The sequence below is a fragment of the Schistocerca cancellata genome, chromosome 4 (assembly GCF_023864275.1).
Source record: "Schistocerca cancellata isolate TAMUIC-IGC-003103 chromosome 4, iqSchCanc2.1, whole genome shotgun sequence".
NCBI lineage: Eukaryota > Metazoa > Arthropoda > Insecta > Orthoptera > Acrididae > Schistocerca > Schistocerca cancellata.
In genome coordinates, this window is record NC_064629.1 from 908,465,310 (window position 1) to 908,493,001 (window position 27,692).

Genomic DNA, 27,692 nt, shown 5'->3' on the forward strand with positions numbered 1-27,692 from the left:
ATTCAGTGTAAATGTGCAAAATACACTTGAGGTTGGGGGAGAAAGGGGAGGGAATCCCATGATCAGGCACTGAAGATCACACGTTTGTGTCACCCTCAATCATTCATCATCAGATAGGGTATTGAGGTGTATGGAGTCAGCACACTGCACTCATGACCATTATTGACATTCTGATCTTGATGCTACTACCTCTGAATCAAATAGCTCCTCCGTTGGCATCATGAGACTGAATGCATCTGGTCCAGTCCTCCCACCACGGAAAAATCCCTGGCAGTACCGGGAACCGGAGAGTTGAATTTCATTGTTACAAGTAAAATGGCCACCTGAGTGCATTAGTGTTGTCCATGTTAGTGTTATTAGCAGGTCTGGTATGGTGTACAAGGGAATGTGAACAGTGTCAGATGTTCAGTGATCATCATGAAAGACACGGAGATAACGGGTGCTTGTGTGAGACGGTGTTTTCAGCACACGTCAGAGTTTGAAAGGGGCCTCATCGCGGGTCTTCATTTGGCCAGCTGGTCTAATAACCCTTTCACATCTGTACGTGCCATTCAAGAGTAAGTAAGCTAGCAACTTTCTATGTCATCCCCCCAGTTTGTTAGAGACTAGCAGCAACCAGAGTAGTGAATAATTGTCCCTTGTGTAAGATGCCCTTAACACCATAACACAAATTTCTGCATGTGGAGTGGTGTTATGTCTGGGAAGCATGGACTGCTGATGAATAGCATTGCTTTGTGTTTAGCGCCACCTTGGATGACCATTGTCAATGAGCAAGGGTGTTAACCTTAAGAGTGCAATGGGTAATCTACATCTACACCTACATGGATACTGTGCAAATCACATTTAAGTGCCTGGCAGAGGATTCATTGAACTACCTTCACAATAACACTCTATTATCCCAATCTCATACAGTGTGCAGAACAAGCAAACAACTATATCTTTCTGTGTGAGCTATGATATCTCTTATTTTATTATGATGATCATCTCTCCCCATGTAGGTCAGCACCATCAAAATATTTTCGCGTTTGGAGGAGAAAGTTGGTGATTAAAATTTTGTGAGAAGATTCTGCTACTATGAAAAATGCCATTGTTTTAATTATGTCTACCCAAAATCCTGTATCATTTCAGTGACACACTCTCCCCTATTTCGCAATAATACAAAATATGGTGCCCTTCTTTGAACTTCGTTGATGTACTCCATCAGTCCTATCTGGTAAGGATCCCACACCACACAGCATCATTTCAAAAGAGGACAGACAAGCGTAATGTAGGCAGTCTCTTTAATAGATCTGTTACATTTTCTAAATGTCCTGCCAATAAAATGCAGTCTTTGGTTAGCCTTCCCCACAACATTTTCAGTTGTTTGTAAATGTAATTCCTAGGTATTTAGTTGAATTTATGGCCTTTAGTTTTGACTGATTTATTGTGTAATCGAAGTTTAATGGATTTCTTTTAGCACTTATGTGGATAACCTCACACTTTTCGTTATTTAGGGTCAATTTTTGCACCATGCAGGTATATTTTTGAAATTGTTTTGCAATTTGTTTTGGTCTTCTGATGACTTTACAAGTCGATAAACGACAGCATCATCTGCAAACAACCTAAGATGGCTCCTCAGATTGTCTCCTAAATCATTTATATAGATAAGGAACAGCAAAGGGCCTATAACACTACCATGGGGAACACTAGAAATGACTTCAGTTTTATTTGATGACTTCCCATTAATTACTACAAACTGTGACCTCTCTGACAGGAAATCGTGCATCCAGTCACATAACTGGGATGATATTCCATAAGCACTCAATTTCACTACAAGCCTCTTGCGCGATACCGTGTCAAAGCCTTCTGGAAATCTAGAAATATGGAATCACTTCGAAATCCCAGGTCAGTAGCGCTCAACAATTTGTGTGAGCAAAGAGCTAGTTGTGTTTTGCAAGAATGTAGTTTTCTAAATCCGTGTTGACTGTGTGTCTATAAATGGTTCTCTTTGAGGTAATGCATAATGTTCAAATACAATATATGTTCCAAAATCCCACTGCATATTGACGGTAATGATATGGGCCTGTAATTTAGTGGATTACTCCTTCTACTTTTCTCGAATATTGATGTGACCTGTGCCACTTACTAGTCTTTGTGTACAGAAAGTACTGTTAAATGCAGAGGGAGTAGTAGATAGGTGGAAAGAATGCATTGAAGGCCTCTGTGCGGAAGACTTACCTGATGACATGATAGAAGAAGAAACAGGACTCAATATAAAGGAGATAGGGGATCCAGTATTAAAATCAGAACTTAAAAGAGCTTAAGGTCAAATAAGGCAGAAGGCATAGATAACGTTCCATTGGAATTTCTAAAATTGTTAGGGGAAGTGCCAACAAAATGACTACTGACTTAGGTGTGATGAATATATGAGTCTGATGGTATACCACCAGACATGGAAAAAAATCATCCACGCAATTCCCAAGATTTCAAGAGCCGACAAGCACAAGAATTATCACACAATCAGCTTAACAGCTCGTGCATCCAAGTTGCTGACAAGAATATGAAGAAAATGGAGAAGAAAATTGAGGATGTGTTAGATGATGGTCAGTTTGGATTTAGGAGAGGTAAAGGCACCAGAGAGGCAGTTCTGATGTGGCAAATGATAATGGAAGCAAGACTGAAGGAAAATCAAAACATTTTTACAGGATCTCTTGACCTGGAAAAAGCGTTCAACAACATATAATGGCGCAACGTGTTCAAAATTCTGGGAAAAATAGGGGTAATCTATATGGAAAGGCAGGTAACATACAATATGTGTAAGAGCCAAGAGGGAACGAAGTGCTAGGATGAAAAAGGGTGTAAGGCAAGGATGTAGTCTTTCACCCCCTTCTATTCAGTCTCTACAACAAAGAAGCAATGATGGAAATAAAGAAAAGTTTAAAAGTGGAATTAAAATTCGAGGTGAAAGGGTATAAATGATAAGATTCACTGGTGGCACTACTATCCTCATTGCAAGTGAAGAAGAATTACAGGATCTGCTGAATGGAATGGACAGTATAATGCGTACAGAATATGGATTGAGAGTAAATTGAAGAAAGACGAAAGTAATAATGAGAATTAGCAGAAATGAGAACAGTGAGAAACTTAATATCAGGATCGGTGATCACGAAGTAGATCTACTACTTAGGAAGCAAAATAACATGTGATTGATTGAACAAGGACAACATAAAAACCAGACTAGTACTGCCAAAAAGGGCATTCCTGGCCAAGAGAAGTCTGCTAGTATCCAACATAGCCCGCAATTTGAGGAAGAAATTTCTAAAAATGTACATCTGGAGCACAGCATTATATGGTGGTGAAACACGGACTGTGTGAAAAACCAGAAAAGAAGGGAATTGAATTCTTTTAGATGTGATGCTACAGAAGAATTTTGAAAATTAGGTGGATTGATAAGATAAGGAATGAGGAGGTTCTCTGGAGTATTGGTGTTGAAAGGAGTACATGGAAAACACTGACAAGAAGAATGGACAGGCTGGTAGGACATATGTTCAGACATGGAATAACCTCTGTGGTTCTAGAGGGAGCTGTAAGAGAATAAAAACTATAGAGGAAGGCAGAGATTGGAATACATATAGCAAATAATTGAGGATGTAAGTTGCAAGTACTGCTCTGAGATGAAGAGGTTGGCACAGGAGAAGAATTCATGGCAGGCTGCATCAAACCAGTCAGAAGACTGGTGACTGGAAAAGGTGTCAACCTGGGAAGAGTGCTTTGGATAGACACAGCAGTGGTACTCCTAGCGTCAGGTGTTAAGAGTCATCGGGTTTGACATCAGGTCATGGCTGATATTGGTTGAGGGAAGTTGGATGGCACAGTGGTATGTCACGGACATCTTGTATCCTCACGTGTTATGTCGTGCGACAGTATTGTGGTGCCATTTTTCAACAGGGCAGTGTTTGTCCACACACAGCATCTGTGTCTATGAACTGTCTGTGTGTGATGTTTAGGTACTCCTGTCACCAGCACTGTCCTGTGTTTTTTAAGAGCTTTACTTGTCTTGCACTTGTCTCATGCTTGAGAATGTTGACAAGATACAATGTATACAATGTTTTTTATATGACTGACATAGCAATGCCTTTGGAAATGGCAAAAAGTCGAATTGTGTAAGGTTGATGAAAAATAAAAGTGTGGTCAAGACATAAGTAAAGTTACTAAAAGTGCATCCAGATGGCTGTGTTCTCTCTCAGCATTTTTATACAAATTGCAGCTGAGTATAGTCTTATTTTCTCATGATTTAGGGAGAGCTCGTTTTCTGAGAACCATTTAGTAATTCTTTGAGAAACATCATGAACACCGCTTTTTCTTTAATGTGATTTATTATTACTTTCGTATTGTCTGCAAAATGTACCAATTCTGAAACTACCTGGCGGATTAAAACTGTGTGCCAGACTGGAACTTGAACATGAGACTTTTGCCTTTCGTAGGCAAGTGCTCTACTGACTGAGATATCGAAGCATGATTGATGACCTGCCCTCAGAGCTCTACCTAAACTTTGTAGAAGTTACTCTTCATAATGTGCAAGACTAGCTCTCCTGGAGAAAAGGATATTGCAGAGAAATGGACCAGCCACAACCTAAGGGAATGTTTCCAGAATGAATTTTCACTCTGCAGCAGTGTGTCCCCTGATGTGAAACTTCCTTGCAGAATAAAAATGTGCTGGAATTGGACTTGAACCTGGGACCTTTGCCTTTCAAGGGCACATGCTATATTGAGTAAGCCAGCTGAGCATGACAGGCAACCTGCTCACTCTGCTTCTTTTCCGTCAGTACCTCTTCTCCTATTCTCCTGTATAATATGACAGACATTTCAAATCAGCATACACTCTGCTGCAGAGTGAAAATTAATTCTGGGAACAATCCCCCAGGCTGTGGCTAAGCCATATCTCTGCAGTATGCTTCCTTCCAGGAGTGCTAGTCCCAGCAGGTATGCAGGAGAGCTACTGTGTAATTTGGAAGGTAGGAGATTAGCTATTGGTGTAAGTAAAGCTGGGGCGGCGGGTCGTGAGACATGCTTGGATAACTCGGTAGAGCCTGTGCCCGTGAAAGACATAGACGTCAGCTCTGAGTCCTGGTCCAGCACACAGTTTTAATCTGCCAGTAAGTTTCAAATCGATGCACATCTTGCTGCAGAGTGAAATTTTACTCTAGTTCCAATTCTGCTTGATGATTGCTAAGTGAAAGGTCATTCACACGTACAAGGAATTGGAGGGACCTAAAACTGAACCCAGTGGGACTCCCTGTGTGATTTCTCCCCAATCACTAAAATTTTCTACTCTTCCGATATTGTTTGAATTATTTAGCACCACTATTTCATTCTGGTTCTTAAGCAAGATTTAGACTACTTTTGTGTAAAGCTATCAGTTCCATAAAACTTGAGTTTTTCTGAGAGTAACATGATCTATGCAATCAAATGCCATGAAAATATCACAAAAAATACCATCAGGTAATGTTTTATTATTTGAGAGCTGTAATGTTTGGTGCGTGGATGTTCAGATAGCATTCTCAGCCGAACAATCTTTCTTGAATCCAAACTTGATGTACTATGTAAATTGTCATCACTTAAATATGACAGTACTCTTGAATACATTACTTTTTCAAATTTTTCGGAAAGAGTGGACAATAATTATTTAAGTCTTCCTTTTAACCTTTCTTGTTAAGAAATTTTACAATTGTATATTTTAATCTGTAAAGAAAAAAATATCTGCGCAAGTGATGCATTATTTTTATCACGCAAGATATTGCTGAGTAAATTAGAACAGCTCTTCAGAATTCTGTTTTAAGTTCTCTCAACATCATAAGGGCTTTTGGTTTTGAGACCTTTTCTAATTCTATTACATTCAGTGAAGGACGTTGCTGTTATTTCGAGTTGCTTAAAGTTATGTGGAATGACATTTGTAATATATTCCCTTGCTCTCTCAACTGAATGGTGTAATCCCATTTTTGCTGCTGCATTTAGAAAACAAGTGTTAAAAATGCTCACAACATGTGAATTGTCAGTCACTGTATTGTCATTTAGCTTAATAGTGATAGTGTCTTGTGCCCTGGCTGGTTGTCCTGTCTCCTGTTTAACAATATCCCGTATAGTTTTAATCTTACTATCCACTTATTTATTTCTGTTGTGATGTACATATTTCTGCGTGTTTCAATGGTTTTCCTTAAACTTAAGTCTTTTTTTGTAGGGTGAAAGCAATGTTTGATCTTTATATGTTCTGGTATTTGTATACCAAAGATTTACCTTTTCCTCTTAAATGATATTTTCTCTTTGGTTATCCATGGCAATTTGCTTTTTAATCCACTTTCTGGATAACTTTTCAGGACAGCCACTTTCAAAAATTGACACAAATATGGAATCTTGAATTTTACATTAACATTTCTTTCAATATATACTTCATCCCAACCACCTGTTAGAACTTATTCTTAAAACATTGTATCCTAGTAACATTAATAAGCCTCACTGCTTGGTATGAACATGCCTCAGTGCTGTAAGATACTACATTGTTTATTTCTGTTAAGTTAATCGGGTAGTCCATTAACAGCTGGATACACATTAATTGATTCAACCTGAGTACTCTCAATAAAAATGGTATCAGTCAGGGTCTTGTTATCTTGCTGCACCAGAGTTGGAAAATTCACTACTGAAATCAGATTTAAAGTGTCAAATAATTATTGGGGTTCATTTTTCCTATCAGAATCTTTTAACACATCTACATGGGTATCTCCACAAACTGCAAACTGCTTTTTCTTGTGTGACAGGTAACTCAGTAATACATCTAGGCTTCTCATAAATAGCTGAAAGTTTCCTACAGGGGATCTATATACTGTTAAAATTACAAGAGAAGTATTCTGCAGTAACAACTGACAGCACATGCTTCAAGAGTGTGATCTACACAAAAACTGCTGGCTCCAATATTTTTGACTTTATCTCCAACTTTTACACATGTCAAAACTCCTCCTTCTATGTTAACGCTACACTAAAATGAAGTTAGTCTAATAAAAGAAGTTCATAGACATTGCTTTTTACTCCCATATAGTATTCAAGTGAAACAAACTATTTTTATTCCTCCGTTACCTGTTACACATAGACCTATGCACTCTCTTCACATTGAGAGAGGAGGAGTGGGGGGGGAGGGGGGGGGGGGAGACATAGAGAGAATACCCATCAGAGCAGATAATGTAAAATGAGAGACCTCGTATTGACTTGGTTGTTATGCTGTGACATGTAGTTGACGGTAGGCAAACAGACTGAGAATAATAACTGTGTGTGGTACCAGTAGTGAAATGCTGATTGAAGGGATTGCAATCTGAATTTTGATATTAATTTTTCTACTATATATATATATATATATATATATATATATATATACACACACACACACACACACACACTCTCTCACTCTCTACCCTTGCCATTTCATATGGGAGTCAGGACAGTTCCTGGTTATATAGAGCAAATAAAACAGTCTAGATCTTAAGATCTCGTTTTCAGTGAACTGCTGAAATCTGATCATGCCATTTCCTATAGATTTTAATAAGGAACATGTCACTAAGCTTTACAGACTAACAGTAATTTCTTATTTTGTGCAGTTATACAAATTTGATGAGGACAACCCAGTATCTGGATGTGAGGATCCACTTGTTAAAGGAAAGGAGAGATTAGCAGCAGGGGACCTCATTGGAGCAATTCTTTATTTTGAAGCTGCTTGTCAACAGGATGAGAAGAATGCAGAAGCATGGTTGCTTTTAGGAAATTCACAGGCACTCAATGAACAGGTGAGACTTGCAGTTGTTTTAAACTTGTTACTTATTCCTCTTTTTCCCTTGACATGTGATATTGTATGGACTATCTTTCTCTCTCAACTCTGTGCTTGATTAATGATATATGGATATGTCAATCTTGGACATCAACTTGTTTAACGAAGTCTTTGTAACTGAAATTCCCCTCATAAAATCACACATTAGATGATTGCTTGAGAGACTTTGTGATGATGCACTGTATAAAGTGAAATGAAAATCATAATCACAAGATACCCAAAGAATACTTCAACATCCGGACAGATTTCATTTTGATTTTACCAAAATTAACAGATCCAGTCCATTGTATGTGATGTGCAAAAGCAACAAGATATGCAGAAAATTAAGGTGCATGTTGGAAAATCATTGGTCTTTATTGTAAGGGGAGAGGGGGGGGGGGGGAGACTGAATTTCATTTTTATTACAATGTTCATTAGCCTCTTGTCTCACCGTGTTGTTTCATGCTCTAAGATGATAAAGTATTCAGAGAGAGGACATGCACATTTGTTGTGATGATCTTTGAACGACAGAGAGAGTAAATAGTGTGTGGTTGTAAAATAATTACACCTTGGGAATATGCACGTGCAGGTGTATTAAATGATTGGGCCTCTAGAATTTTCTTCTGTTTCATGCACTGCGTCTTGATCATAGAGTGCACAGTGAAATGATTAACAGTAGCTCCTAAAGATACTCAGTTGTGTCTTCCTATGTATCAAATTTTAAACAGTCGTATAATTTTTTCAAGTCTCTTTGGGGATGTTGGAAAACATTAAGAAATAGCCATTCCTTTTTTCTGTTTCCACAATATTTTTTCTGGGATTATACGAGTTACAGTAAATACTGTGTGCTAGTATCTGTGATAGTCTGGTATCTTGTTAAATGAACCTTTCTGATTCGCAGAGAGTGATTTTAGCAAATGTGGAAAACCTGAACCAAGAAGGCTGGACCAGGACTTCACTCTAGTGTCTGTGTGATGCACTTAACAGTCTAAGTGATTTAACCCTTTATTGGCATTGAAAGGGCTAGTAATTTCATTGGTGCACTAACAGTAAGTGCAAAAATACACACTTCAGTAGTTAATAGTTTTCATTTGCAAATTCTTTACTGTTTCACAGGACCCTGCAGCCATTATTTGCCTGATGCAAACATTGAAGCTGGATCCCTATAATTTAAATGCTTTGAAAGCTCTTGCAATCAGTTTGACAAATGAGAACTACCCTAATCATGCCTGTTACATTCTGGAGGTAAGGAATGATTTTCAATTACACAGCAGAGTTTTTAAAATAGTTATATGTGAAAATATACTGCTTCATAAGTGATAGTAAAACCATTGCTACAGATAATACAGCACTGCAATGAAACATTACTAGAAATGGTATGTTTTTGCTTAACATTAATGCTCTGTTTAAAAGTTTTCATAAGATACTTACATACGAACAACTGGTTTACACCTGAACTGCATAACCAGAGAAACACTGTTGTTGCCCTACATAAAACGGCTAAAACTGGTAACCTAGAATTAAAACAGAGGCGCAAAGAAGTGAGGAAGAGATATAGGCCCAAAATACAGAAAGCAAAGCGGAGCACCAGTGATGCTTTTGTTGAAAATTAAAGCAAAAAATGTAAAGGTGCCTTCAAGGTAATAAACACAATAGCAAAGAAACACAAAAACAGACAAGTAACTCCAATATTGCGAAAAATACTAAATGAATTCTTTGTAAATGGCACTAAGCGTGAAGCTCCGACTACCTCCACACTGGATGCTGGAACTTCTGCTAGGACTTCCATAAGCATCCCTGACTCAAATAACTTATCTTGTAAATGGAAACAGGTTACCTGCCACAATGTATACAAAGTGGCCACAAACATACATAGCTCTTACAGTGAAGATCTGTGTGGCATCTCAAATACCATCCTAAAACAGACAGTTGACATTATAGTTGCACCTCTTACCTTTCTGTTCAGTAATACTTTTAAGACTGGAAAATATCCCTAGGTCCTGAAGGCTATTATTATTATTATTATTATTATTATTATTATTATTATCCCAATTTATAAGAAAGGGGATAAAAACAGACCTGAAAGTTACTGTCCAATATCACTCATACCTATATCATCTAAGATTATATAATGTTGTATTAAATTACAACATTGGAGCTATTTTGAGGATCAAAATCTACTTTCCACTTTGCTCTTTTGTTTTAGGGCAGGTTTGTCTACAGTAAAAAATGCCATAGAAACTATTGTTACTGATATTCTTGTTGATTTTTAGAAAAATTACTTCAGTTTTGGCTTACTACTAGACCTGAGCGAAACATTTGACACTGTTTCCCACAAAATACTCATAAATAAGATAGAGTGCTATAGTATCAAGAATAACAAACAGGCACTAATTAAATCATACTTGACTAACAGAATGCAGGAAGTTTTGGTAAATAACCATAAATCAAATGCCGTACCAGTTGTTAGAGGTGCACAGCAGGCCTGGGTACTTTCTTGCATCACAAGTTCATAATACAATTACCATGGATAACAACTTGGTGGAGGTGAGGAAAAAAACAAAAGTAATGCTTGAAAAGTCAGCCATATGGCTTGACAAAACAATCTCGTCCTAAACAATAGCAAGACAGAAACTCTGTACTTCTCCCTGCACAAGCTAAATGAAAAAGTAAATGCATGTGACTTGGTCACACTTCTCAGAATCCACCTGGATCCCAGATTGACTTGGAACAGCTGCACCGAACAGTTACATATTAAATTATGTAAAGTAGTCTTTTTGTTAAGCAAATTGAAAACATTGGTTGGTAAACAACTACTACTACCTCCTTACTGTGTCCTCTTTGTCTCATATGCAGTATGCAATAAAACTATGGGACAACTCTCACAGTGCTCAAACAGTGTTCCTGTGGCAGAAGTAAGCTATAAGGGCAGTCACAGGATCTAAAAGCTGCTCGTCATGTCGAAAGCAGTTTAGAGACCTCAGCATCTTGACCGTACCTTTCCTTTATATTAAAACATGTCTTCTTTCCACCAAAAAATTTCTTTACCTAGCAAAACAGCTATCCATTCCCATGAAGCTTGAAATAAATATAAACTAGATGTAGAATTTACAAAGCAGCACAAGAGCCAAAAGTACTTTTAAACACACAGGAATGAAGCTATATAACAAGCTACCACCATCAATGAGACTTTCGAGAAGCATCTTCATAAATTGTTAGTTATTGATTGTGTTTGCAGTGTTAAGGAATTTGTAGACAGTAAATTTCCTTATCCTCATGCATTGTTCAAACGGATACTTACTGTAATAATTAAGCTAAGAGATAATAAAAATTGAATATTTTGTATTCCTCAAACTTTTAAAGTGTATGCAAAAAACTTCAGAGTTGTACAACGTAGAGCGTGTATAGTGTTTCTTACCAGTTCCAAGTGCACCACACAATTTCACAGTACTAAGAAAATTTCTAGCAATAAGATGGTAAAATATTAAATGTGATGCAAAATTTGAAATGTAAAATGGTCTGTATCAACATTTGTTGGCCAGTGTTAAGAAAAAGTCAATAAAATGTGATATAATAAATGTTTTTAGTGTGAATAGGAATGACTATTACAATAACAGAATTACATACAAATTGAGAACTTCATAAATGACCTTGCAACATGAAAAGAGTGTAGATGAGACTTGTAGAAGAATGTATGAAAAAAGTATAATCATATGTGGATTTTTCACTAACATCCATGAAAATTGGAACAACAAGAAGTATACATGTGGCTGAAATGCACTTATCACAGATTTGGTACTTCATAATAAACAAATGATCAGGCTAACAGAACAACACATGACCTTTAACTCTGAGAATTCAGTAACATGCAAAATGTTCATACTGCATTGTATCATAAGCCGTTTCAAATGGAATTCAGAGACTGGCAGATTCAGGGTTGAAGAAGACCAATGTTCCACCAGACTACCTTGAATAATATTGTATAGCACTAATACCTAAATTAATTTTTTTCAATAGTCTATACATTACATTCATATCACACCTGTTTTATGTCTTTCTCAACCTCGAACCTCTCTTTCATTTGAAGGATGTTGATTGCTAGCTCATATTCTTGAGCTGAATTGTGTGCACTCATCCTGTGTGATGCACTATTTTGGATTGGTTATGCTACCACTGATACAAAGATTCATTTAGAAGCTTTCATGCGATAGAAATCATTTGTAGTCCCCAGTTTATATCACAAAAGTAACACTTGGTGATTACACTGAAATACAGAATAACTGACACATTGTTCAGAAGTATTACTGATCGTGTTAATTGTCCAGGGTATAAATGAAACAATTGTCAGTACCCCAGCTTTAGTTATGGTGGCAGAAACCACTCGATGGAAATTAATCACTTACCCGAATGGTATGACAGTCTGCCAAAGTAGAAGTTATCAGCTGTTGGTAGATGTCACTGTACTCAGTTACCAAGCAGACCCATCACAATATGAAACAGTACAAAGAATGACCAATATAATGTAGAGTCATCATCAATACTTCGTTCAGCAGAACAACACATTCTCCAGCAAATAGAAGTGAGGCTGGGCGTGCAGTGTGGGGGTCATAAATAGGCCATCTGACATGCCCATGTGACCTCTTGCTAGCTGGAGATATTGTGTTGTTTATCACTTGCAGTGACTGCTGGCTGTAGATGAAGTGAGACATGTCGATAGTATGCCATCATCCATCAATACATCTGGCAGGATTACAAGAAAAACTTTTGGTAAATTGCAGATAATTGAATGATTAAGGTCAGGGGTGTGTGTGTGTGTGGGGGGGGGGGGGGGGGGGGTTGCGTGCATGCATGGGCTGCGGAACAGAACACGGAACTAATAGCTGACCCCCAATGTTTAGTTACCTATCCACAGCCCAATGCCTCCATAATTTAGGGTGTGTTTGTCTTTGATTGTTCCATCATCTGTTTTCTAACTTTGATAGACATCCTATCCACTTGACATATTGAGAAAAAAAAATGCAGAAAGATAAGACCAGTGGAAAAGCAAGGTACTTGTGATTGATAGGACTATAGATTTTTATTATGAAAAGAATGAATTACATGTGGTTGGGACAAATTACATCACTTGTTAGAAATACAAGCGTAGTATAAGGAGGTTTGCTTCATTTAAGTTGCTATTAGATCACCTAAATAAATCAAATGTTTGTGATAACATATGTGTAGTAGGCTGAGGACCAAAGTATAATTATCTGACGTTCAAATAATTTGTATCTTAACTAGTTAAATGTATGGTAATTGTATTATAAACACACGAAATTTCTGTTGCAAAACTCTGATCCAGTTTTAACTTCGTTTGTCACTTTTTTTTAAATTGATTATTTGGATAGTTGTCTTGTGCACAAACTTGAATTTAGTCCATCCAGCAGTCTGGTTTTTGTGTATTTTCCATTCACTTTTCATATTGTTTCAGTGTGGAAATCATTCATTTTATACTGTTCGTGCATCAGTGCCCAAAAGATTTGTACAATGCGTAGAATTGTGTAGAGGTGTTAGCATATGGTCTAGTTGCAGTGCTAAGTAGACCTTTCCACACCAACTGCTTCTCTTACAGTCAATAGAACTGTGGTTATTAGTAAATGTGAGCACAAGTTACATAATAGTGTTTCTGAGCTCATAACTGAATTTTCTGTGATGCAACACAAGAGTTGCTAAATGATTAAAAAACAAGTAGAACTGGGTACAGACCACGTCATCATTTGCTATTACGCAAAGTATCATCTCCCTGCTTTGGTAACAGCTTCATTACCTGAGAGTTGAGCTAAAAGATCTCAGACTTTTCAAGACTGGCAACTCATTGCGAAGCTGATGTCATACATTGTGCGCAAGCTAAACTAAATATCACCTTATGCTCATTTATCTTCAGAATTTGCTGGTGTGCTAGATTTATGTCATAATAATAGAAAGCTCCAGAGGAAACTTAGCCAATGTTGGCTAAGGTGAGGTTTGTAATCAACCAAAAACTGGTACAAAATGTGACATATTCCCTGATAAGTAAATATCCAGACATTGGTGTCTTGTTTGTTGTTTATGCCACCTTACAGCATTTTCAGTGCAGGAATCTGGAGAAAGAGTTTTTGGAGCAATAGAAATCTCCAGGAACCACAGTGAAGTGCAAAATGTTAGGTGAGCTCGAATGATATACTATGAAGCAAGGTTCCTCTAATCTGTGTATGCAGTGGTATATGATTTCCTTCAGTCTGTAGATGATAACTTTGTGTACATAATGCGGTCTAGTTAATAATATCTGTCATAAAAGGAATGAATGTATTCCACAATTATAATTGAAAATTCACCTGCTTTAATTGCTTAAATGTGTGTGCGCATGTGTGCCCACAGTTGATCCTCATGCTTCCTTTATACTGTTTCAGAGATGGCTGTTTGCAAATCCTAAATACAAAGACTTAATTGCAGATCAGGGTCAGGCACTAGAAGGAAATACACAATCTGAAGAGACAGAAAGAATGATGGCTGATGTTCTTTCAAAGGCTGGCTTGAGATCATCCTTTCTAAAAAGGTTGTTACCATATATGTATATATGAATGCATGTATGTTATTCATAACTAAGCTGTATTTGCTAGTCATCATCCTCACCTATTTCAACTTAAGACTACTTCTACTGTTCCTCCTCCACCATCACTGCTACCATTACTTAGATTTATGTAGATAATTGTTCCATGGATCATTTTGCACTGTAAATCGTAATGATGTGGAACGAGTCATTTTACATTCACATCGCAAATTAATTTGTACTTTTGGTTACATTCTGAACATTTTTAAGTGTGTTTCTTTCTTTCTTTCTTTTTTTTTTTTTTTTTTTTTTTTTTTTTTTTTTTTTTTTTTTTTTTTTTTGCAAAAAGCAGACAGACAGACAGAGAGGGAGGGGGGGGGGTGAGTAAGTCTTACCTACCCAGACTATGGCCATGACCACTCTACTGGTGTCATGGTGTTACAACACCCATAATGCTTGTGCTGCTCTAGATCTATCAGTCATTATGATGGTGGTCTAATAAGAATTCTGGGTGTTGTTCGATGGTCTAGTGGAAGTCTTAGAATGAGTGCCACTTCGGTGACTTGCCTGTGCTTATCCGTACCCTAGTAATCCTACCGAGGAGAGAGGGAACCTACAGTTTAACCTAGAATCTGAACAACTTTTCATTCCTGGAAAGCCTTGACATCAGTGTGAGGCAAAGATTAGGTTAAATGCTGACTGAAATATTCTATGGTCTGACCCAGATTTGATACTGCAGCCTTTGGGTTTCTGGGCACTTGCTTTGCCACTAGGTCTTACTATGTGGCTATGTGGTGGCTGTACCCAGACTATCGTTGAGGCAGATGTTCATCCTTCCGTTCCTTTGATATCTCCATATACTAACAATGCATCACATTTCTCATCCACTGACCATAACAAGGTCCAGGGCTTCATGAAATTTGTGATAAATTGTATACAGAATTGGGATTTTGCATCTCAGATAGATCTGTTGTGGGCTTTCACAATCTGATTTTTTTTTTTTTACCATGTGATAAAACTACCAACATTTCAGGCACTATTGCAGACTGCCTGTGTCAGGGTGACTACTTGTCATGTACAGTTACTGCTTTATATGTTTTATTAAGTCCATATCCCTGGAGTTGTAAATGGCTGGAAATCCTGACATGCTATCAGTTGTAACTTACTGTGCATCTCCTTAGCAGAGAACTGTTCATAGTGAGTGGAACAGAGAACAAGTCACACCCAACTACAAAAAGGGCTGCAGACCATCATGGAATGCTACCAGCCTGTATCAGTATCTACCTGTTTTAGTATCCTATAACATGTCCCGAGTTCAACATAATGGTCTACTTCATCAAACCATTCTTGTACACTTTGTGCATATGTCACGAAAACTATGCATGTGCTGCTACTTAATTTTCAAACCTTTTTTCTTTAGTGTTGGACTGATGTTATCTAAAAGCAATATGTTTCTATGGGATATTTAACCAGATTTGATACTGGGTCAAGGATTTATTGATGGTAAAATGCATCATGTTGTTATGTACAACTAAGAAGTAAAATTGCTTGAACTCCTGGAAACTGGTTTGTGTCTCCAGGTCTGCAAGAAATGAGTCATTGTATTTTGTCATTGGAAAGAATGCATACTTTTGTCTCCAGTACCTCTCGGATCTCCTACTTTTTCTTACGAGAATGGTGGACAGTTTTTATGAAAAGTGCATAACATATGCTACTTGCCAGATCACATAGTCACTACTGCATAATGTGACAGTTTGAGTGGGATAATTAGCTGGATTTTCATCCAGGATGGACTTGGAGTAATACACTCATATTTTAGATGAAAGTATGCCACCAGCCATTTCATCTCTCTATCTAGCAGAAAAGATTCCTATCATCTAATTTGTGTAAGTTAACAGCAGCTAACACTCATGAAAGAAATTAACTGAAGACCCATCTAGAAAGAAGTATTGGTATTGGTATTGGAATGGTTTACAAAGTCAACAGACTTAAATCCAGTCAGTTGGGTTTGGGCATTGACACTTTGAGACTGAGAGCTACGTTAGGAACAAAGCAGAGTGAGCATCAGCATTTTATTTAAATGAAATCAAAGCCTAGTTGATGAACAGAAACTGAACAAAGTGCAAAGCAGAACAATGTGAGAAGTTTTCAATAAATCCGAAAGTAAAAGTTTGACAAATGATCTAAGAAGTTTAGGTCTGACATAGTCAGCAAGTGGATCAAAATCATAAATTTGGTCTCTCAGTGATCATACTAGCACCAAAAACAGAAGATGAAAGACGGAGAAGCTGGAAAACTGAATATGGTCTTCCAAAAGTGTTTCACCAGAGAAAATCATAACATAGCTCCTACTTTCAGTCAGTGCATGAGTGTTAAATGGTAGATATTGAGATAAGCGATAGTGGAACAGAAACTACTAAGTAGTGTGTAGGCAACTTCACTAATGAGGTTCTGCAGAGATAATTCAAAAGAACTTGCTCTCCTCCTAGAAGTAATTTATTTTAGGTTGTTGGAGTGATGGAGGGTTCCTATTGATGGGGAAAAGTGTGTATCGTTCCCATTTTCAAGGGGGGTCATTGGGCAGATGCACATAATTATATGTCTGTACCACTGATGTCAATTTGTTGTAGAATTATGAAATGTGTTTTATTCTTACACATTATGACATTTGTTGGACAATGAAAATTCCTCTATAAAAATAAACATGGACTCCACAAACAGGGATCTTTCAAAACTCAATTTTCTCTACTTGTTCATGAGAGCCAGAGTGCTATAAACAGTGACAACAAAGTTGATGCTGCATTCCTTGGCTTCTGGAAGGTATTTGATACACAAGGGGTGTGTAGAAATATGGAAACGCCAAAAACACAACTCTTTAGCATGTCTGATATGGTGTAGAAAACTTGCTGGCATTCAAAACAGGTTTCAGTTGTATCAGAATGGATAAATACAAGTCCTGTATGGTTTTCAAGGAAATCTTATAAAAATTCCTGTAAAATAGTGACAAATTCAGGTAAAAATGATGGAGGTGCATAGTGATCATGCATCGTTCTCTCCAAAGTAGACAACAAAGGCTCAATAATATTGAAACCTGATGACTGTAGTGGCTGGGAGAGATGTGAAAATTCATCCTTGTGCTCACAAAACCAATTCTGAATGATGTGAGTTGTGTGAACCACTGCCATGTTGTCTTGGAATATACCATCACTATTGGGAAACAAACATTGTACCATGATACTGACTTGATGAGCTGAAACAGTCACATAATCCTTGATGGTAAAACAAACTTGCAGAGTAACCATGGGTCTCATGCAATAGTATGATATGGGTGCCCATACCATCATTGAATTCCCACCATATTTCACTCTTGGGATGTAAACTTGGCCAGAAGTTGGAAACAATGTGAAACCAGACTCGCCCAATCTAATTACTTTCTTCTATTGCTCCGTAGCCCACATTTTGTGGCTTCGGCACCATGTGTTCCTGTCACGGGGATTTGCATCACTGATAAGTGGTTTTTTAATTCCAGCTTGCTCTACAGTTATCTGCTTATGGAGCTCCCTTCATGTCTCGGTGCGGATAAGGTTCATGACTGCGACATCAATCCTGCAGCGACTTTTGCAGCACTCGTTCTGTTACGGAAATTTTTGTCACAATCCTCTTCCATGACGATCTGTTGCACTCATTCAACACACATTTTCAGCTATGTTGTAACTTGGCAGATGATAAACACAGTTGTTGTTTTTATTACAGAAGTTCATTCTGTCAGATCACATAGAAATATACAGTGATCACTAGTTTCAGTGAAACCGAGTCGCCATCTTCAGATCATTTGTATAGAAAAAATTTTACACAGCCAATCCATTTCATCAACTGTTCACATTAATTCGACAAACTTACAGAGATATTCCGTAGTAGAATAGCTGCCCGAACAGTGCACAATAGTACAAATAAAATACGTAAGTTGTGTATAAATCCTTTCACACAATATGAAAGGATTTTATACATGTCTTATGTATATTATTTATGTCTTTTATGCACTGTTCAGAGAGCTTCTCTCTTATTGTATGACAGGAGACAGTACTATTTGCTGTCTCTCTAAGTTGTGTCCAACTAATGCGAACAGTTGATGAAATGGATTGGCCCTGTAAAAATTTTTTCTATGCAAATGATCTGAAGATGCTGATTCAATTTCGCTGGAACTAGTAATCATTGTGTATTTTTATGCAGTCTGGGTCAATAAACTTCTGTATTAGAACAGCTGTGTTTAGATTTTGAGCTTGCCTCCAGTTTAGTAGCAATGCCAGGTAATCATAATTAGCAGATGATGATTTTCAACTTTCTCTGTATATAAATCTCTGATGTGGTGCTTCTTGAAACACCAAACACTTCGGCTACCTTGGTAACAGAAGCATCCACCATACAAGCACCAACAATTTGCCCATGTTCGCATTCACTTAACTCTGACATAAATCACTCACTGCTACACAGAACATTGTTATGACCATGGCAGACAAATGCACAAATGCCGTTCATGATCAAATACAGCAGTGCAGCTTGCAGGCTCGGCTAGCATCTGCAATTGTGTCTAGGCATGCATTTCTCACAGGATATCCATATTTTTGTCCAACCCCTGCAGTCTGTAGTGCTGTTTGGTGAACAAAATAAAAGTTTATTGTGTATAAAATGAGATAAGCAACTAGATTAGCACTTTATTACAGACAGAGCTCGACACACTGTTCTTAACGAAATAAAATAAACATATTTAAAGGTAACATCAGGATTAACACCAGAGAAAGTGGTACAGCCGTTACTGTTCACAATTTTTATTAATGAAGAAATGGATACCATTCGAGGATCCATGAGGCTATTCTATGGTATGATGCTGTGCCTATAAGAAGGTAGCAATGCCAGAAAAACTGCAACAAACTGCAGAAAAAGCTGCAATAGGCTGACGATTGGTATAGGGACTGGCAGTTCACCCTGAGCATAAATGTTACGTACTGCATACAAATAGGCAGAGAGGTCCACAGATTTTTTTTTATTACACTTCAGGTGACAAATTACTGGAAACAGTAACTTCAACATAAAATATATTGTGATGTTTGTGATTGCTTTCGATGGCTTCACACTGGTGACTACTTGCCTACTTGTAGACTAGCTAAAGTAGTGATGATGATCTGCAACTGGCTCTGTGAATGGAACTGCTGGCTAGCTGCAGGTCAGCATCTTAAGTACACATTGGGTGGAATGTTATTTGTCGATCTCCCAGGTGTACACACGATCAGTATAGAGAGGTAGTGCATCAAAGGTGGCACCACCTGGGATGATGTTGGCACCCCTGTTTCATGTGGTGGAGCTTTCTTTTCTGTAAACCTGGTGGTAAATATATTTCTATTTACTGGTGAAGGTTAAGACATGAAGTCTTCTGCAGGTCCAATGGCAAGCCTGTGTTTATTGACCAGTGCTTGATGCGTGTTTATTGTCCTGTAACTTTTACATACTGGACAAGGAAACTGCCTTGTACAGGAGAGTTGAGTAGAGACCATTTAGTTAATTGTGTGCTGTCAGCAACATGAACTGTAATGCATATCCAAGACAGTCCCATTGCAACACGGAGTCACACACATCTGGGAATGGCTGAAATCTTGCTGTTTTTTTGTCATAGGTGCCCAGTTAATACTGTTCTTTCAGTGGAAGTGAGAGGTGGAGCCTGAGAAAGTAGAATCATGAAGATGCAATCCATTAATTTATTTATTGTAACGCCAGCAGAATGATCTGGCTGGGAGGACAGGTCCCCTATTAAGTTTGTCTGACCAGTACTGATTGAAATTGATATTTTGTGTGTCAGTTTCCTCAGGAACATGATTACCTTGCTCCATTTGGTACACATCTACTGAAGTAGTGAGTGCAGGGATGTGGCTCTGCACTAATGACCGAGTGATAGGATTGTAAACAATGGCGAAGAATCATCATACATATTTGCAACATTGAGAAACACCTGCTGTGGTCCCTGAATGATGTAGCACAAAGCTGTCTTGCATATTGAATCTATACCACTGGTCCCTTCTGTGAATGTATAATCAGACCACTCTGCACTAAATCTGTGGCCGGTGCTACAGAATTGTCCAGAGGAGGGTCCAACTCTGTGGCACTATGCAGTTGTGGGTATGTAATAGAGTCTGATGTGCTACACACAGATGGTGACTGGTCCACATCCTGAATGGTGGAGCCAAGAAAAACTAGTGATGTGGCTACATAAACTGGAGGTGCAGTCATAGCTTCACCTGTAGACTAGAATGATAGTGGCACAATGGGTGTTGTTTCTGCAGTCAAAGCTTCTTGGGGCTCACGATCACTGATGTGTGACAACTGGGCAGATAAAACATCTAATATTGAATCAATACCAATAGCTAATGGAAAAGGAAGGAAGGGAGATTAGAGTTTAATGTTCCGTTAACAGCAGGGTCATTAGAAATGGAGCACAAGCCCCAATTATAAAAGGATGGGGAAGGACAGCAGCCATACATTTTTCAAATAAACCACCCTGGAATTTGACTGGAACAATTTTGGGATATCATGGAAGAACCTAAAGCTGGATGGCTGTATGGAGATTTAAACAGTTGTCCTCCTGAATGTGAGTCCAGAGTATAACTAATAGAGTGGAGGATTGTACAGAACCTTTGAGTGCATCAACTATGGATGCTGCTTTGTTTGGCAAAACAGGCACTAACCCCCTTATTACCTTTATGTGTATTGGAAGCAAGTTTCTAATTGGGACAGAAAACGAATCACTACAGTTGTCATTCCTGTAAGAATTTTTGCCACAGTAGAAACATAATTTTTTAGATAATGAAAGCAAGAGCATATGGTACTTGGAATTTGTAGAAATTTTGCACCCAGAGGGCAGATGCTGGCCCTGTGGTGGTGAAAAACTTTGAGCTTAGAGTTTATTTACCAGTCTGCGAAGTCCTGCAATACCATGGGTGATGTTGTGGATTGTTTACTGGTCAGAATACCACTGAGAACATTATACGAAGCATAGTAGTTTGTTAGGTGAGCCTTCATCTGAACTTATGGCACTCCTGTAGAAGTCAATACAGTGTAGCACCTGAGTACACAAGTAAAAAAGCCTTTCATCAAGTGTTATCTTGAGTCTCATAGTACTCAGAATGCTGTTCCTACCATTTAAATTGGTTGAACCACATTCTTAACTGAAACGGAGAAATGGCAGAGGTGGCAGTGTACTCGTCTGAGGTGGGGCAGTGTACAGATGTGACAACTCTTGCAAAGGAAGCTCTTGAAAGAAGCTCCTGTCCTCATTGAATATCCAGTTAGCAAAAACAGTGACTGCACTCAGATGCCCAAGGTCTGCATCACCATACTGATAACGAGAGAGTGACCAATTAGAACAATTGGATATGAGTGACGAAAACACTACTTATAAAAAGTTGAAGAAAATGCATTATAATGCAGTAGTCATTCTGGGAATGTATGGTAGCACTAAAGTTCAGATATCTTCATCATCAGTAAGTATCATGATTGAAATGGAACAAAATGTGTAACTGATATTCACAGACAGCAAGATAAAGCAACACTTTTATTACAGTTTATGTGCATACATTTGGAACATAATTCATTGGAAAGCAGAGTCTTTGGTTACTCAGTGAGTACAATTGCAACAAGTTCTTCAGTCAAGGCCAAACCCAAGTTTGCACAACTAAGGATAATTCACACAAGAGATTAATATTCTCGAACAGAGTTCAACAGTTGAATGAAACAGTTCACTTGTTGGGCCAAGATTCAAAGGAATAGTCAATAATCAGTGATTGACAAAGTCCCGGTGCTAGTTAATCACTGAATTTAACAAATGGGAAGTATCTTACTGAGTTCATTCCCAAATATGAAATTTATGGTTCCTTGACTGCAGAGTCAAACAAGGCAGTGGTCAGTGGTGATTGATGCCTCCATATTGGCGATTTGTTAGCTGCTTGGTGGCTGGCTGGAGTAGAGATGAAGTCCAGAGAGACAATGGCCAGCAGTGAGTGATGGCTTTACACTACTGATGACTTGACTTCTTGTAGACAAGCTGAAGTAGTGATAATCCACAACTGGCTCTGGAAACAGAACTGCTGATTAGATGCTAGGCATCACCGTATATACACGCTGGGCGTAGGGTTATTTGTCCCTTTCCCAATCAGGCGTGTGACTAGCATAGGGAAGTAGCCTATGATTAGTAGTGCCATGTGGGATGATGATGGCCCTGCAGTTCCATCCAGAGCTTTCAGTAAACCCACTGGTAAACACATTTCTGTTTATTGGTGGTGGACATGATGTGAAATCTTCCACAGGTTTTGCTAGCAAACCTGTGTTTATTTATCAGCAGTTGACACATAATGGGACAGCCACCCATCAGCACTGGCTATATTGCAGTGAAGTTGAGATCTGTGAATAAGCAGAAGGACTCGGCAAAATATCTAGGAGTAACTATTTTAAGTCAACATAAGTGGAATGACCACTTAAAACAAATAGTAGGAAACACAGATGCCAAGCTGAGATTCATTGGTAGAATCTTAAGGAAACGAAATCCATCCATGAAGGAATTGGCTTACAAAACAGTTGTTCGACTGATTCTTGAGTATTGTTAATCAAGTTACCAAGTTGGATTAACAGAAGAGATTGAGAAGATCTAACCAAGAGTTGCACAGTATGTCAAAGGATCATTTAGCTATCAAGAGAGCAGTAGAGAGATGCTCAACAAACTCCATTGGCAGGTGCTACAGGAGAGGCATTGTGCATAGCAGAGAGGTTTACTTTTGCAATTCTGATAACATGTTCCAAGAAGAGTTGAGCAACACATTACTTCCTCCCACTTGTTGTTGTTGTCGTCTTCAGTCCATAGACTGGTCTGATGCAGCTCTCCATGCTACTCTATCCTGTGCAAGCTTCTTCATATACAAGTACCTACTGCAACCTACATCCGTCTGAATTTGCTTAGTATATACTACTCTTGGTCTCACTCTACTATTTATACCCTCCATACTGCCCTCCAATACTAAATTGGTGATCCCTTCACGCCTCAGAACATGTCATATCAACCGATCCCTTCTCCTAGTCAAGTTGTGCCACCAATTTCTCTTCTCCCCAGTTCTGTTCAGTACCTCCTCATTACTTACTTGATCTACCCATCTAATCTTCAGCATTCTTCTGTAGCACCACATTTCAAAAGCTGCTTCTATTCTCTTCTTGTCCAAACTATTTATCATCCATGTTTCACTTCCATACAGGGCTACACTCCATACAGATACTTTCAGAAAAGACTTCCTGACACTTAAATCTACACTCGGTGTTAACAAATTTCTCTTCTTCAGAAACGTTTCCCTCACCATTGCCAGTCTACATTTTATATCCTACAGTGAGAAAATCGGAGGAATTATAGCACCTATGGAGGTTTGTAGACAGTCTTTCTTCCCATGTTCCATTCACAAATGGAACAGGGAAAAGGGGGAGAGGGAGGGGCTCATAGTGGTACCAGATCTACCTTCATCCACACAGTACAAGGTGACTTTGAGGGTATAGATGTACATGTACTGGAAAGACACTTGGAAATCATGTATTAGCCATATGGAAGAGCACTGAGACGCCTTTTATTATAAATTTCATAATTTATGCAATTTTTTTAAAATTTATCATTCACATACGTAATTCCTACTCCCCTGGAGCAACAATATTTTTCTGAACAGTGAGGATTCAGGGTTCTCATATAAATATGAAAAATTTTTTGATTTCTCATTTTTGTTTCCTGTTGGGTCAATAAAATCCACCAAAACTATTGTATTTTTGAAATGCCTTTCAACAGTAAAGAAAACATTGCTGATTGATTGCTTATTTTACTTTATAATTACACATTTCATGTCAATATAACCAAGCTAACAGTTGGAAAGATTCTTGTTCTTACCTTTACAGTGCCATTTCTTAAAGTATGTGTTATAGACACATTTCATTTCTGTGAAAAAATTAAGTCCCATCACTTTTAAGAATTATTTATTGTTAAAGCATTGTGTTTTGAGGGCTTATTAATTGAATGTCCTAATAAAATGTGGTCACATTACAAATTTGAGTTTTCATCTAACAAACATGTTATATATGTATTTGTCAAACTTAGCAATCATATACAACTGCTCGCTCACCGATAGATCTGTACCTACAGATTGGAAAATTGCACAGGTTGCACCAGTGTTTAAGAAGGGTAGTAGGAGTAATCCATCGAACTACAGACCTATATCATTGACGTAGGTTTGTAGTAGGGTTTTGGAGCATATACGGTATTCAAACATTATGAATCACCTCGAAGAGAACGATCTATTGATACGTAATCAGCACGGTTTCAAAAAATATCGTTCTTGTGCAACGCAGCTAGCTCTTTATTCGCACGAAGTAATGGCCGTTATCGACAGGGGATCTCAAGTTGATTCCGTATTTCTAGATTTCCGGAAAGCTTTTGACACCGTTCCTCACAAGCGACTTCTAATCAGGCTGCGGGCCTATGGGGTATTGTTGCAGTTGTGCGACTGGATTCGTGATTTCCTGTCAGGAAGGTCACAGTTCGTAGTAATAGATGGCAAATCATCGAGTAAAACTGAAGTGATATCAGGTGTTCCCCAGGGAAGCGTCCTGGGACCTCTGCTGTTCCTCATCTATATAAATGACCTGGGCGACAATCTGATCAGTTCTCTTAGGTTGTTCGCAGATGATGCTGTAATTTACTGTCTAGTAAGGTCATCCAAAGACCAGTATCAGTTGCAAAGCGATTTAGAAAAGATTGCTGTATGGTGTGGCAGGTGGCAGTTGATGCTAAATAACGAAAAGTGTGAGGTGATCCAAATGAGTTCCAAAAGAAATCCGTTGGAATCCGATTACTCGATAAATAGTACAATTATCATGGCTGTAAATTCAACTAAGTACCTGGGTGTTAAAATTACGAACAACTTCAGTTGGAAAGACCACATAGATAATATTGTGGGGAAGGCGAGCCAAAGGTTGCGTTTCATTGTCAGGACACTTAGAAGATGCAACAAGTCCACTAAAGAGACAGCTTACACTACACTCGTTCATCCTCTGTTAGAATATTGCTGCACGATGTGGGATCCTTACCAGGTGGGATTGACGGAGGACATCGAAAGGGTGCAAAAAAGGGCAGCTGGATTTGTATTATCACATAATAAGGGAGAGAGTGTGGCAGATATGATACGCTAGTTGGGATGGAAGTCATTAAAGCAAAGAAGTTTTTCGTCGCAGCGAGATCTATTTACGAAATTTCAGTCACCAACTTTCTCTTCAGAATGCGAAAATATTTTGTTGAGCCCAACCTACATAGGTAGGAATGATCATCAAAATAAAATAAGAGAAATCAGAGCTCGAACAGAAAAGTTTAGGTGTTCGTTTTTCCCGCGCGCTGTTCGGGAGTGGAATGGTAGAGAGATAGTATGATTGTGGTTCGATGAACCCTCTACCAAGCACTTAAATGTGAATTGCAGAGTAGTCATGTAGATGTAGATGTAGATGTAGATGTAGATGTACCGTATTTACTCGAATGTAAGCCGCACTCGAATCTAAGCCGCACCTGAAAAATGAGACTCGAAATCAAGGAAAAAAAATTTACCCGAATCTAAGCCACTTCTGAAATTTCAGACTCGAAATTCAAGGTGAGAGAAAAGTTTTAGACCGCCCCTCCAAATCGAAACAAAGTTGGTCCATTCTAACGTGAAACACAATTGAAGTCGAATGGATGAAGATACAGCTACAGTAGTTTGGTTCGAGTCGTAAGCTTAACAGTTAAGCTTCACCAAGTAGCCATTGCTATGTGTCAGGCACTCCATCCGTATTTATATGGGTACCCTTCCTTTTTCACGTGCTTTGTCTGGTTTGAATCGATTGCTTATTTTGCTTTGATCTGATAAGTGCTGTTCTCTTTGTTATAGGTGTTTACGTCACTCTAAGCTGAAAATGCATTATTGTACTGTGTCATGCATTGTTTGTCGAATTCTGATAACGAGTGTTAACGGCCTGTTGCCACTCGCGGCATGGATTGCTTAGTGCGCGCTACCGCCACTTACAATAAAAAAAAAAGAGTAACATTATCTCATTAGTGAAACAGTAGCAAGAGACTGCTATTTGTTGTTACTTACACTGCTGCTTTCTTTGATAATGATCAACAAGAACCAAATAATAGCTGCGTATGATAGATGATGTTCTGAACGAGAGTTTAGTGAAAATTTTTCTCCGTTTGAAAATCTTTGCAGATGCCTCTTAGCACATTACATTGTGCACAGAAATTAGAGTCATCTTAGATTTTAAAATTTAGTCCGTTGCCATGCTTCATTTCTGTCTGTATCACTATTCAGCATAAGAATAATACGAATATAAACATGACATGATATGTATATTCTTCCACGTTTGCTGTTGTCTCGGTCTATTTTCGTAGTTTACTAGGCAGACAGGATTTAAATGAGATAGCAGCAAACACGAAAGAATATATGGCATGATGTATACATTCTTCTACCTTCTCTTTTAATTTATTTACGGACGCAGAGGTTTTGGCGCCAGTATTTATCTTTGTGCCTGCAAAGCATACCTGTGTTGCGCTACGTATATTTGATGGCAGAAGTTAGTTGTGGCGACACCTACCAACATTTTTCAGAACTTCCGCTTACTTTGCACTCGATTCTAAGCTGCAGGCGGTTTTTTGGATTACAAAAACCGGAAAAAAGTGCGGCTTAGATTCGAGTAAATACGGTAGATGTAGATGAAGTTGAAGAGATTTTCTGATAAAAATTTACAAATGTAAAAATAATGGTATGTTAAAACATGTTCGTGTTTGTTCCTGGATATTAAATGAAAGGACGGTTTGGAAAAGGGGAAATTGTGGTTGTTAATTACTGCTTTGTGTGTCCCCTGTAAATGAACACAGTCTGGTGGCTGTAAAAAGTGTGTGTTAAGTACTGATGCCTTAATAATGGAATGTCATTTGCTCTTTTCAATAGACGGACTTGGAAATTCCTGTTATCGTAGATACAGAAATATATTTTTTTTTTCCTTAAAACTGTTCTGGATATGTAAGATATGTCCTAGACAGAGTTTCACTAGAATGAAAATAAATAAATATACAAAGTCACTAATGCAATAAAATATTACTGTCCACATATTTTTCTGGTTTAAAATTGCCATCGTTACTATCATTCCTTTTTGAAGAAAGAGGACCATGAGAACAATAGTGGTTAGGTCATAGGCTTGTAG

The 27,692-nt window shown here is 38.2% G+C and overlaps 1 protein-coding gene across 2 annotated transcripts in view; it reads left to right on the forward strand.

The window, feature by feature from the left end:
- Nucleotides 1–27,692, forward strand: part of LOC126185078 (peroxisomal targeting signal 1 receptor) — a 237,663-nt gene that overhangs the window by 156,986 nt on the left and 52,985 nt on the right. For both annotated transcript variants that reach the window (XM_049927863.1, XM_049927864.1), the window contains exons 8-10: nt 7,623–7,808; nt 8,945–9,073; nt 14,257–14,402. In XM_049927863.1, coding sequence (XP_049783820.1) covers nt 7,623–7,808; nt 8,945–9,073; nt 14,257–14,402 — 461 coding nt within the window. The remainder of the gene's footprint in view (nt 1–7,622; nt 7,809–8,944; nt 9,074–14,256; nt 14,403–27,692) is intronic.